The following is a 14148-nucleotide window of genomic DNA, read 5'->3' on the forward strand; positions in this document are numbered from 1 at the left end:
GGTGAGGGGGAAAAATCATTGATTTATCCATTTTGACTTCCGGCTGTAACACAACAAAATGTGGAATAAGTCAAGTGGTATGAATACTTTCAGAAGGCACTGTATATRTGGATGGTGTTCATTAGGGCACACCTTAYCAAATATTTGTAAGATGAAAACATTGTTAGTCAAGGTCTCGTCGTTTCACTGAGTCTAATGAACACCTCTCAGGTATAAAGCTGACAGGTGGTATAGGCAGCAAGAGGCAGGGGATCTACTGTCTGGAGGTGGTTCCTGGTTCACCTGCCTGTGAGGAAGGCAGCGTCCAACCAAACGACAGGATCCTGTACATCTGTGGCCGATGCACCATGGGAATGACTTTGGAGGATGCTGTCAAGGCCTGTGAGAACGCTCCACGCAAAGTGAAACTCAAGGCCACCAGGTGTGTTTGCGGAGGGCGGTGTGTGTGTGTGTGTTTGCGTGCCCTTGTGCTTGTGTGTGTATCTTCTGCATGCATGCATGTGTGRGTGCACTCAAGTGTGTGTTTTTGTTGTTAAATTAACTTTCTTTCTTGTTGTAGAGATGATCAGCCTGTGACGCCCAAAGCCAAGAGGAATGGTGTGTATCAGACCATATAGGGAGATGATGACCACTATGTTCAGTTCAGAACTCCTCTTGATGTGGATGACTGCTGGTTCAAAGAGAAACAGAAACTCTGGAAGGTGGCCAAGTGGTGCAATAGGTTAAGTTGATATAATGAGAGGTTCGTAGGTTGACGCCTCATTGAGGAAGTAGATGCTATTCTCAGATCAATCGTTACCAGAGTTGATAACCATACCTCAGACAGAGACAGGCTTCATGGTTTGGCGTTTCAACCAGTGGAGGCTGCTGAGTGGAGGATGGCTCATAATAATGGCTGTAATGAAGTGTAAAGGCCTTTAATTAAGTGAATGAAATGGTATCAAAACAATGAGAACCATGTGTTTGATACCATTCCGTTCACTCCATTCTGGCCATTATTATGAGCCGTCCTCCCCTCAGCAGCCTCCACTGGTTTCAAAATAGGGTGGCAGGTAGCTTAGCGGTTAAGAGCGTTGGGCCAGTAACCAAAAGGTCACTAGTTTGAATCCCAGAGCCGACGAGGTGAAAAATCTGATGTGCTCTTGAGCATGGCACTTAACTCTAATTGCTCTTGTAAGTCGCTCTGGATAACAGCATCTGCTAATTGACAAAAATGCAACAGTAAATGTAAACATGACAGTGTGATTCGGTGTCCTGTCTGTCCAGGTCTCAGTGACCTGAGAGAGTGGAAGAAGGAGAAGGAATTGAAGTATTTCACTCATTTTGAGGAACCTGCCTTTCCTGAGCCAGAGACACCTACAGAGCAGGGTAAGAAACTTCTCGCTCATTCTTTCGCTCTCTCCTCTCGTCTCTTTTTCTGTGTTTGTAGCCGTAGATTGGTGCTAATAGACAGGGTGCTGTGTGTGGGGGGGGGGGGGGGGGGTTGCTGACGACCACACGGTTGTAGGCCTGATAGTCATCAACAACGGCGAATCAGCCTATAGGGAAGAGGAAAGTGAACTGGTATTGTGGTGCCAGGAAAACAACCTCTCCCTAAACGTCAGCAAAAGAAAAGGAGTTGGTGGTTGACTTCAGGAAGCAGAGGGAACATGCCCTGATCCACATCAACGGGACTTGCAGTAGAGAGTCAGCATCCACATCACTGAGGACTTGACATGGACCAAAAACACCACTCTCGTCAAGAGGGCACAACAGCATCTCTTCTTCTTCTTAAAGCGGCTGAAGAAATTTGGCATGCTTCCCCGGGTCTTCTCAAAATACTACCACTGATTCATTGAGCGCGTCCTGACTGGTTGCATCACGGCCTGGTACAGGAATTGCTCAAACCAAGACCACATGGTGAAGACAGCCCAGTACATCTCTGGAAACGTGCTCCCACCCATCCAGGATATCTACTTGAAACAGTGCCTGCGGAAGGCCCGCAGCATCAAGGACTCTACACACCCCAGCCACGAGCTGATCACTCCTATACCGTCGGGCAGACAGTATCAGAGCATGAGGTCTGATACTAACAGGCTCAGAGACAGTTTCTATCTACAAGCTATCAGTCTGCTGAACACATGAACTGGACCTCCGCACACATGCACTCACTCACGCACACACCCACACAGATATACACTCATCCACGCACACACACCCACATAGACATAAATGCTACACACACATCACAACCGCAAAATTCTGCACAATTTAAAAACTTGCCCCCCAAGACACATGTAAATATTGGACTATAAATTGTGCCTTCCTATGGAAGCCCAAGCCCCCCCCCCCCCCATTTTTTGTTGTTGCAATTACCTTGTTTGAACACCTTAGTATTTCGTTTTGAATGACTTAATTGTTTTGCCTGATTAGGCCTCTTTTATTATGCAGTTTGTCATACCATGTAATGGTTGATGCAGCCATTCATTCATAGACAGTTCTTTGATCGCTTAAAGCCGAACTGCTTTTGAATACTGGAGCATGTAAAAGGGGAGAGTTTGGAGCAGAGCATAATTCAAGCAGATTAAAACAATTGTATCGGCCTTCTCTCCTGCTCAAGTTTTGCTCTGGTACTGTTCAGCCACAAGCTCTGGGCATGATCTGCCTAACATTTATTGTTTCCTTTATCACTATTTTAATTAGAACCCAAAGCAGGTGGAGGAAAATAAGTTTATTCAAAGAGAACAAATTGTGCGGGGAGGTAGGTTCATTTTCCCCTGTACTCAGTGATTCTCTCCACAGAACAAAGAGACGGGATGTAGCTTTACAACCCAGCCCTAGCCTCTCCCCGTGTACTGAGGACGTACAGTTGAAGTCGGAAGTTTACATAGACTTAGGTTGGTGTCATTAAAACTCGTTTTTCAACCACTCCACAAATTTCTTGTTAACAAACTATAGTTTGGCAAGTCGGTTGGGACATCTACTTTGTGCATGACACAAGTAATTTTTCCAACAATTGTTTACAGACAGATTATTTCACTGTATCACAATTCCAGTGAGTCAGAAGTTTACATACACTAAGTTGACTGTGCCTTTAAACAGCTTGGAAAATTCCAGAAAATGATGTCATGGCTTTAGAAGCTTCTGCCAGGCTAATTGACATKATTTGAGTCAATTGGAGGTGTACCTGTGGATGTATTTCAAGGCCTACCTTCAAACTCAGTGCCTCTTTGCTTGACATCATGGGAAAATCAAAAGAAATCAGCCAAGACCTCAGACAAAAAGCTGTAGACCTCCACAAGTCTGGTTCATCCTTGGGAGAAATTTCCAAATGCCTGAAGGTACCACATTTATCTGTACAAACAATAGCACGCAAGTATAAACACCATGGGACCACGCAGCCGTCATACCGCTCAGGGAGGAGAAGCGTTCTGTCTCCTAGAGATGAACGTACTTTGGTGTGTAAAGCGCAAATCAATCCTAGAACAACAGCAAAGGACCTTGTGATGATGCTGGAGGAAACATGTACAAAAGTATCTATATCCAGAGTAAAACAAGTCCTATATCGACATAACCTGAAAGGCCGCTCAGCAAGGAAGAAGCCACTGCTCCAAAACCGCCATAAAAAAGCCAGACCACGGTTTGCAACTGCACATGGGGACAAAGATCGTACTTTTTGGAGAAATGTCCTCTGGTCTGATGAAACAAAAATAGAACTGTTTGGCCATAATGACCATTATATGTTTGGAGGAAAAAGGGGGATGCTTGCAAGCCGAAGAACACCATCCCAAACCCGAATGAGCACGGGGGTGGCAGCATCATGTTGTGGGGGTGCTTTGCTGCAGGAGGGACTGGTGCACGTCACAAAATAGATGGCACCATGAGGCAGGAAAAGGATGTGGATATATTGAAGCAACATCTAAAGACATCAGTCAGGAATTTAAAGCTTGGTCGCAAATGGGTCTTCCAAATGGACAATGACCCCAAGCATACTTCCAAAGTTGTGGCAAAATGGCTTAAGGACAACAAAGTCAAGGTATTGGAGTGGCCATCACAAATCCCTGTCCTCAATCCTATAGAAAATGATGGGCAGAACTGAAAAAGCCTGTAAAAAGGCCTGCAAACCTGACTCAGTRACACCAGCTCTGTCAGGAGGAATGGGCCAAAATTCCTCCAACTTATTGTGGGAAGCTTGTGGAAGGCTAACCAAAACGTTTGAACCAAGTTATTMAGGGGGAGTATTGAGTTGACTATTGCAATTAATTCTGTTTCTCCGCTTTGATTAGTTATTACTTGCATGATTCTTACCTGAATAGACTACCTACCTTGCTGTTTAATTCCATGCTGAAATGTGTCTGATTTGTATACTAGTAACATTGATAGTGAAATTTCGACATTGATTGTTGTTTGACTGCTGTAACACTTCCTCCTTGATATTGAAGTAAAACATGAAACATCACACTTGGTGTAAATCTTTTTAGTACGCATTCACCATCATATGTACCTGAAATTAATTTCAAATAGTTATATTTAAATTGGGAAATTATTCCAATGTCGAGTAGGGCTGTTATGGTGACCGTATTACAGCTACACCGGTGGTCACGAGTCGTGATGCCAGTCAAATTCCACGTGACCGTTTAGTCACAGTAATTAGGCTTCTCSWTGCCCTGATGCTGCTTATGGTTATTAGTAATGTACCAAACGTACTAACTGCCTGGTACTCAGCACTCTATTGTCCCTCTAATCACTTTGACATCAATCCAAATGTAATCAAAAATCTAATCAAACCCTTCATTAGATCCCATGAGCTCATGTTCCACAACATTTCTTAGGCTATGCTATTGCGTGAGTAAACTGCGTTGGCCTCTATTAAAAAGAGGAGGATCCCATCAGCTTTCTATGGGCTAGGCTAGTATATAAATGTAGTAACTTGACAAGGAATGCCCACACGCATTTCTATATTACTTTCCATTATTTTCAACTTAAGAAATAAGGTGTACAGCATGTACAAATGTTACCAATATAGCAAAACGATACAGCCCACTCAACATGTGATAGTCACCTTACAGATACGACTGTGTGTTATGCTGGTGAATGAGGACCCAAAAGCGACTTAATAGAAACAGAGTCTTTATTCCAGTCTTAAACAACAATGATACTCCTGGATAATATCATAGGTAAATCCAAAACAGGAAACTGAAATCCTCTCGTCAGTAGAGAGGAACGACTGGAGACGCGACCACAGACTGCAGGTCGCTTCAGGAAGGCACAGGCCGTAGCTGACATAGACACCTGCTCACACGCAGCATCTGAAGAAGGCAAAAACACGACAGGGCGGAACAGGACACAGAACAGCAAACATCAAACAGAATCCGACAAGGACAGAAGCGGAAAACAGAGGGAGAAATAGGGACTCTAATCAGAGGGCAAAATAGGGGACAGGTGTGAAAGAGTAAATGAGTAGTTAGGAGAATGAGAAACAGCTGGGAGCAGAACGGAACGTAGAGAGAGAGAGCGAGAGAGGGGAGAGGGAGGGGGAGAGAGGGATAGAAAGAGGGAAAGAACCTAATAAGACCAGCAGAGGAAGCACAGGGCAAGACATGATGATCAAAGACAAAACATGACAGTACCCCCCCACTCACCGAGCGCCTCTCTGGCGCACTCGAGGAGGAACCCTGGCGGCAACGAAGGAAATCATCAATCAACGAACGGTCCAGCACGTCCCGAGATGGAACCCAACTCCTCTCCTCAGGACCGTAACCCTCCCAATCCACTAAGTACTGGTGACCACGTCCCCGAGAACGCATGTCCATGATCTTCCGTACCTTGTAAATAGGTACGCCCTCGACAAGGACGGGGGGGGGGAGGGAAGACGAACGGGGGCGCGAAGAAAAGGCTTGACACAGGAGACATGGAAGACAGGGTGGACGCGACAAAGATGTCGCGGAAGAAGCAGTCGCACAGCGACAGGATTGACGACCTGAGAGACACGGAACGGACCAATGAACCGCGGAGTCAACTTGCGAGAAGCTGTCGTAAGGGGAAGGTTACGAGTGGAAAGCCACACTCTCTGACCGCGACAATACCTAGGACTCTTAATCCTACGTTTATTGGCGGCTCTCACAGTCTGCGCCCTGTAACGGCAAAGTCAGACCTGACCCTCCTCCAGGTGCGCTCACAACGTTGGACAAAAGCCTGAGCGGAGGGAACGCTGGACTCGGCGAGCTGGGACGAGAACAGAGGAGGCTGGTACCCAAGACTACTCTGAAACGGAGATAGCCCGGAAGCAGACGAAGGAAGCGAGTTGTGAGCGTACTCAGCCCAGGGGAGCTGTTCTGCCCAAGACGCAGGGTTTCGAAACGAAAGGCTGCGTAATATGCGACCAATCGACTGATTGGCCCTTTCTGCTTGACCGTTAGACTGGGATGAAACCCGGAAGAGAGACTGACGGAAGCACCAATCAAACGACAGAACTCCCTCCAAAACTGTGACGTGAATTGCGGGCCTCTGTCTTGAAACGGCATCTAACGGGAGGCCATGAATTCTGAACACATTCTCAATGATGTATTGTGCCGTCTCCTTAGCGGAAGGAAGCTTAGCGAGGGAATGAAATGTGCCGCCTTAGAGAACCTATCGATAACCGTAAGAATCACAGTCTTCCCGCAGACGAAGGCAGACCGGTAATAAAGTCTAAGGCGATGTGAGCCATGGTCGAGAAGGAATGGGAGCGGTCTGAGACGACCGGCAGGAGGAGAGTTACCTGACTTAGTCTGCGCGCAGTCCGAACAAGCAGCCACGAAACGGCGGTGTCACGCTCCTAGTAGGCCACAAAACCGCTGGCGAATAGAAGCAAGCGTACCCGAACGCCGGGGTGGCCAGCTAACTTGGCAGAGTGAGCCCACTGAAGAACAGCCAGACGAGTAGAGACAGGAACGAACAGAAGGTTACTAGGACAAGCGCGCGGCGACGCAGTGTGAGTGAGTGCTTGCTTTACCTGTCTCTCAATTCCCAGACAGTCAACCCGACAACACGCCCTTCAGGGAGAATCCCCTCGGGTCGGTAGAAGCCACAGAAGAACTAAAGAGACGGGATAAGGCATCAGGCTTGGTGTTCTTATTTCCCGGGCGATAGGAAATCACGAACTCGAAACGAGCGAAAAACAACGCCCAACGAGCTTGACGTGCATTAAGTCGTTTGGCAGAACGGATGTACTCAAGGTTCTTATGGTCAGTCCAAACGACAAAAGGGACGGTCGCCCCCTCCAACCACTGTCGCCATTCGCCTATGGCTAAGCGGATGGCGAGCAGTTCGCGGTTACCCACATCATAGTTGCGTTCCGATGGCGACAGGCGATGAGAAAAGTAAGCGCAAGGATGGACCTTATCGTCAGAATGGAAGCGCTGGGACAGAATGGCTCCCACGCCCACCTCTGAAGCGTCAACCTCGACAATGAATTGTTTAGTGACGTCAGGAGTAACAAGGATAGGGGCGGATGTAAAACGCTTCTTGAGGAGATCAAAAGCTCCTGGGCGGAACCGGACCACTTAAAGCAAGTCTTGACAGAAGTCAGAGCTGTGAGAGGGGCAGCCACTTGACCGAAATTACGAATGAAACGCCGATAGAAATTAGCGAAACCGAGAAAGCGCTGCAACTCGACACGTGACTTAGGAACGGGCCAATCGCTGACAGCCTGGACCTTAGCGGATCCATCTGAATGCCTTCAGCGGAAATAACAGAACCGAGAAATGTGACAGAGGAGACATGAAAAGCGCACTTCTCAGCTTCACGTAGAGACAATTCTCTAAAAGGCGCTGGAGTACACGTCGAACGTGCTGAACATGAATCTCGAGTGACGGTGAAAAATCAGGATATCGTCAAGGTAAACGAAAACAAAGATGTTCAGCATGTCTCTCAGTACATCATTAACTAATGCCTGAAAGACAGCTGGAGCATTAGCGGACCGAACGGCAGAACCCGGTATTCAAAATGCCCTAACGGAGTGTTAAACGCCGTTTTCCACTCGTCCCCCTCTCTGATGCGCACGAGATGGTAAGCGTTACGAAGGTCCAACTTAGTAAAGAACCTGGCTCCCTGCAGAATCTCGAAGGCTGACGACATAAGGGGAAGCGGATAACGATTCTTAACCGTTATGTCATTCAGCCCTCGATAATCACGCAGGGGGCGCAGAGTACCGTCCTTCTCTTAACAAAGAAAAACCCCGCTCCGGCGGGAGAGGAAGAAGGCACCACGGTACCGGCGTCGAGAGAAACAGACAGATAATCCTCGAGAGCCTTACGTTCGGGAGCCGACAGAGAGTATAGTCTACCCCGAGGGGAGTGGTCCCCGGAAGGAGATCAATACAACAATCATCACGACCGGTGAGGAGGAAGAGAGTTGGCTCTGGACCGACTGAAGACCGTGCGCAGATCATGATATTCCTCCGGCATTCTGTCAAATCACCAGGTTCCTCCTGAGTAGAGGGGACAGAAGAAACAGGAGGGATAGCAGACATTAAACACTTCACATGACAAGAAACGTTCCAGGTAGGATAGAATTACTAGACCAATTAATAGAAGGATTATGACATACTAGCCAGGGATGACCCAAAACAACAGGTGTAAAAGGTGAACGAAAAATCAAAAAGGAAATGGTCTCACTGTGTTTACCAGATACTGTGAGGGTTAAAGGTAGTGTCTCACATCTGATACTGGGGAGAAGACTACCATCTAAGGCGAACATGGGCGTGGGCTTCCCTAACTGTCTGAGAGGAATGTCATGTTTCCGAGCCCATGCTTCGTCCATAAAACAACCTCAGCCCCAGAGTCTATCAAGGCACTGCAGGAAGCAGCCGAACCCGGTCCAGCGTAGATGGACGACAAGGTAGTACAGGATCTTGATGGAGAGACCTGAGTAGTAGCGCTCACCAGTAGCCCTCCGCTTACTGATGAGCTCTGGCTTTTACTGGACATGACATGACAAAATGTCCAGCAGAACCGCAATAGAGGCAAAGGCGGTTGGTGATTCTCGTTCCCTCTCCTTAGTCGAGATGCGAATACCTCCCAGCTGCATGGGCTCAGTCTCTGAGCCGGTGGGAGGAGGGTTGAGATGCGGAGGGGGAAACACTGTTAACGCGAGCTCTCTTCCACGAGCTCGGTGACGAAGATCTACCCGTCGTTCTATGCGGATGGCGAGTGCAATCAAAGAGTCCACGCTGGAAGGAACCTCCCGGGAGAGAATCTCCTCTTAACCTCAGCGTGGAGTCCCTCCAGAAAACGAGCGAGCAACGCCGGCTCGTTCCAGTCACTGGATGCAGCAAGAGTGCGAAACTCTATAGAGTAATCCGTTATGGATCGATCACCTTGACATAGGGAAGCCAGGGCCCTGGAAGCCTCCTTCCCAAAAACTGAACGATCAAAAACCCGTATCATCTCCTCTTTAAAGTTCTGATAAACGTTAGAACACTCAGCCCTTGCCTCCCAGATAGCTGTGCCCCACTCCCGAGCCCGACCAGTAAGGAGTGGATATGACGTAAGCGATCCGAGCTCTCTCTCTTGAGTATGTGTTGGGCTGGAGAGAGAACACAATATCACACTGGGTGAGAAAGGAGCGACACTCAGTGGGCTGCCCAGAGTAACATGGTGGGTTATTAACCCTAGTTCCGGAGACTCGGAAGACCAGGAAGTAGCTGGTGGCACGAGACGAAGACTCTGAAACTGTCCTGAGAGTCGGAGACCTGAGCGGACAGGGTCTCAACGGCATGACGAGCAGCAGACAATTCCTGCTCGTGTCTGCGAGCATTGCTCCCTGGATCTCGACGGCAGTGTTGCGAGAATCCGTAGTCGCTGGTCCATTCTTGGTCGGATTCTTCTGTTATGCTGGTGAATGAGGACCCAAAAGCGACTTAATAGAAACAGAGTCTTTATTCCAGTCTTAAACAAACAATGATACTCCTGGATAATATCATAGGTAAATCCAAAACAGGAAACTGAAATCCTCTCGTCAGTAGAGAGGAACGACTGGAGACGCGACCACAGACTGCAGGTCGCTTCAGGAAGGCACAGGCCGTAGCTGACATAGACACCTGCTCACACGCAGCATCTGAAGAAGGCAAAAACACGACAGGGCGGACCAAGGACACAGAACAGCAAACATCAAACAAGAATCCGACAAGGACAGAAGAGGAAAACAGAGGGAGAAATAGGGACTCTAATCAGAGGGCAAAATAGGGACAGGTGTGAAAGAGTAAATGAGGTAGTTAGGAGAATGAGAAACAGCTGGGAGCAGGAACGGAACGATAGAGGAGAGAGAGCGAGAGAGGAGAGAGGGGGGGGAGAGGGATAGAAAGAGGGAAAGAACCTAATAAGACCAGCAGAGGGAAGCACAGGGACAAGACATGATGATCAAAGACAAAACATGACACTGTGGTGATGACCTCATCAAAGGGGAAAGGTCATAGTCAATGCTAATGCGAATAATAACCATGCACACATGAATACCAATCATACTATACTGCAGGTAAGGACAATACATATTCAATGTAGTTATTTATATGGTGTCGACACTAACAAATATCTAGACTTTCCTAATATGAAGCACATTGCTGTCTTTACAACATGGGTATAGCCACCTGACTGGCATAAAAATGAACCACTGGAAAAGCGTCCTCCATTTGCTATTTAAGTGCATAGATGACATGGATTTTTTTTCTGCCCATTTTGAGACAGGTGCATGATATGGTCCATTCTAAATCAAAACAAATTTCACACATATTAGTTAGTTAAGTCAAGACAATATTAAATCAAGAATAGTCTAATGGATGAAAATATTAGCATATCACTTAGCATACCTTTTTTTGCAACTTTTTCAAAGTCTTGTAGCCTAGCCATAGGCCTATATGTTTGTATCACAACTAAAATGGCCAAATAACTTAAGCACATTAATCCGCTTTACAATGGGTGTAGAGGGTAACTGGCATACATACGTAGAGCGTGAGTTTCAATTTTGGGGGAGAATTTTCACCATAAAAATGCACCTTTATAARAAAAGCATTACATGCATAATCGCATTAGCYGTCACTTTTGATAGTGATGTTTCCTGCTAATGGAACATCCAGGCTTATAGCCTCCTGCCGTGGGCGCATTACTGCGCTTACGTGAAGAAATAGCCTAATAGTTTATCAACATTTTAAGCTGAATGTTCTGATCTGTTGCATCAGCCTCATTGTGTAAATAAATATTTTAATGCTAGTGGTTGTATAAATGTGGGATCTATCGCATCCCACAACTGTCCTAGTCTATGTTTGGAATATTTATCTCTCGCACAGAATAGTATAGTTAAACTTTTGTACTATAGGGGATAGTAGATTGACATAGCCTAGTGCGTTTGCTGTTCGTTAGGCCTACTCATCTTGTTGGCTAACGAAAAGTAAATGTGGACAGTGGACACTTCCAATATCTTCAAATTGCGCCTCGGAATTGGATAAGAACGCTTGCAGTTGTGTCCCCAATGTGTCTGTCTTCACTTGTAGCCTGTGAGAAAGACCCGATRACCTGACTGAGAGCCATGTGAGTGAGAGATGCTTCGGTGTCACGCCCTGGCCTTAGTATTCTTTGTTTTCTTTATGTTTTTTAGTTAGGTCAGGGTGTGACATGGGGAATGTATGTGTTTTTGTAGTGTCTAGTGTAGTTGTCTAGTTATGTCTATGGCTGCCTAGATTGGTTCTCAATTAGAGGCAGCTGTGGTTCATTGTCTCTGATTGAGAGCCATATTTAAGGCAGTCATAGGCATTGGGGTTTTGTGGGTAATTGTCTGTGTCTATGTTGCATGTTTGCATTTAGTCTTTGATAGCTTCACGTTCATCTGTTTGTTGTTTTGTTTCGTTGTCCTTCTTCTAATAAAGAGAAGATGTATTTTCCACACGCTGCGCCTTGGTCCTCTCTCTCTCCCATTGACGATCGTGACATTCGGATCATTAAGCATGCAGGGAAAAGGGAATTAAAATGATTATATTCAGGCCAAGGGCACAACGGCTACTGGCCGCAAAAGGCATGGATATTTTTAGGGGGCATTACGGTCACACAAAGGGGATGCCGTAGGGAAATTCAAGGCATTAGCAAGTGCTTGTCAAATTGTGAATGAGAGACTAATGAAGTGTTSAGCCTGTACAAAAAACATAGCAGAGCTCATGCCTTTCATGCAACCTTTTTCAAAACATCATTACTTGCATCATGCAGCCTTAGAATGTATWAAAAATTTAAACCATATAGCCCTACGTTTGTATCACAATTAAAGTTACATAAATAACTCTAAATTAAGCGCATAGGAGTACCTGTTTCTTTTGTTAACCGCTCTAATTCTGTGGAGAAAATATCCTTTCTATTTTATTCAGCTTTGTTCAGTTGTATTCTTCATACTATGAAATACAATAAAATAATGCGACGGAATTCTAAGCAAATCTCGTCTGCTAATTGAGTATAGCCCACAGCCATATGGCATAGCCAGATCAGGACCTAACATAAGGACAACTCAGAGTATGCTATTCAGTTCTTCTGAAATAGACTTCATTTTCTTCATATCGTGTTTCTTTAGACCTGTCTAAAATAAATAAGGGATTTATTGTGAAGGTGTAGGCTATATTACATGGATTTATTAGACTTTTTAAAATGTAGATGTTCCAAAGGTCTACATCAGTGGCTTGTAGGCTATGTTTTGAAGCCAGGTGATGCTAAATGTGTTTGTTAATTAACGGTCAATTACCGTGAGACCGGTAGTTATTTGCTTATTTGCTTGACAATCACCGGCTGACAATTTCGGGACTGCCACAGCCCTAGTCTCGAGTACCATTGACCTTTTAGTAAAATTGAGCACATTGATAGATATTAAGTCAACTTTGAATAAGACCATAATTGAAACTGTACAGCCTGCAGACTTTTTTTGGCGTTTGTCTTCATTGGAGACGACCTGTGCTGGAGGAAACCAAAGGGTCAGGACAAATCCTCTTTGTGATATCAGAACAGGTTTGGCAGATCTCTGCTCTGCTTCAAATGCCCTGATTGAGAAATATGCCCAATCTATTGTGACACTTTTGTTTACTAAACGACTACACACAACATTGTCCAAATAATCTGTGCGCACCTCAGACATGTTTTGCCCAGCAGGTGGTTTTTGACTCCTGGGCTGCATTTACACAGGCAATTTGTTTCACTAATTGGTCTCTTGAACTGGACTGTGTTTACAGCGCAACTTTGGATCATTAGAACGCATTCGCCAAAAGCCACAAAACACTCCTGAATGGATTTCTGCACATTTGTAAATGCCACGGGAGTCCTCTTACATTTGGGAACTTTACAGTCCATGAAAAGGTAGGCACTCACTCCCTCAGTTATGCACATCAACAACAACAAGAACTAATGCTAGCCAGAGGAAGATTATCTAAAATCCAATGAAGGAACATTAAAAACTTAAACGTTTTCAGCTAGTTGGCTGTCAAAATTGCACTGACAAATGATGGCTGACGTGATCATTGCCCTTGCTAATTTGATTTTATTGACATTCCCAGCCTTAGTTACATTTGTCCGTTTTTGTCCAGAATGTTGAGTCGTTGAAACTGAAACAGTGCATTCCCAATGGAGACAGCAAACAATGTACCAGGCCAGCTATGATTTACAACCTGGTAGCAATATTTTTTGGACTACCAAGAAATGTATTGTTGAATTATATTAATCATGCATTGCACTGAATCCATCTATTCTGCCAACAATGTCTTAGTGTACGTCATGCAATGTTAAGTGAAATAGAATCTATTTTTAAAACCTCTTATGAAGTTGGTTTTGTAGCATAAACTGGGAATTTGATATTTTTGTCTGTTTCATGTCTGCAAAGTAGTTAAAACACTGTCAATTCCACCTAAAACTTTAGGTCACCGGTTACTTTATGTGCTAAACGTGAAATGTTTTTTGCAATGTGAAGTAGTAGTTTTACATTTTGATTGGGAAATGCTTAATTGTTTTTATTTTTAATGATTGGGACCTACTGGCTTATTATGTCCGAGTTTACGGACTGCTTATCCTTTTAACATCATGCTTAAACCACTTTAATCTGATTGGGTGGGCCTGTGTCCACCCAGGCCCATCCATGTCTACGCCCCTGATGCAAACAGCGCAACATGAC

General features: G+C 45.4%; 1 protein-coding gene across 1 annotated transcript in view; it reads left to right on the forward strand.

Annotated features, from left to right (window-relative positions):
- Positions 1 to 153: 153 nt before the first annotated feature.
- Positions 154 to 14148, forward strand: part of LOC111977609 (tyrosine-protein phosphatase non-receptor type 13) — a 66270-nt gene continuing 52275 nt past the window's right edge. The window contains exons 1-3 of the mRNA XM_024007113.2: positions 154 to 421; positions 560 to 597; positions 1267 to 1368. Coding sequence (XP_023862881.1) covers positions 348 to 421; positions 560 to 597; positions 1267 to 1368 — 214 coding nt within the window. The 5' untranslated portion in view covers positions 154 to 347. The remainder of the gene's footprint in view (positions 422 to 559; positions 598 to 1266; positions 1369 to 14148) is intronic.

Source organism: Salvelinus sp. IW2-2015, linkage group LG18, assembly GCF_002910315.2.
Source record: "Salvelinus sp. IW2-2015 linkage group LG18, ASM291031v2, whole genome shotgun sequence".
Taxonomy (NCBI): Eukaryota; Metazoa; Chordata; class Actinopteri; order Salmoniformes; family Salmonidae; genus Salvelinus; species Salvelinus sp. IW2-2015.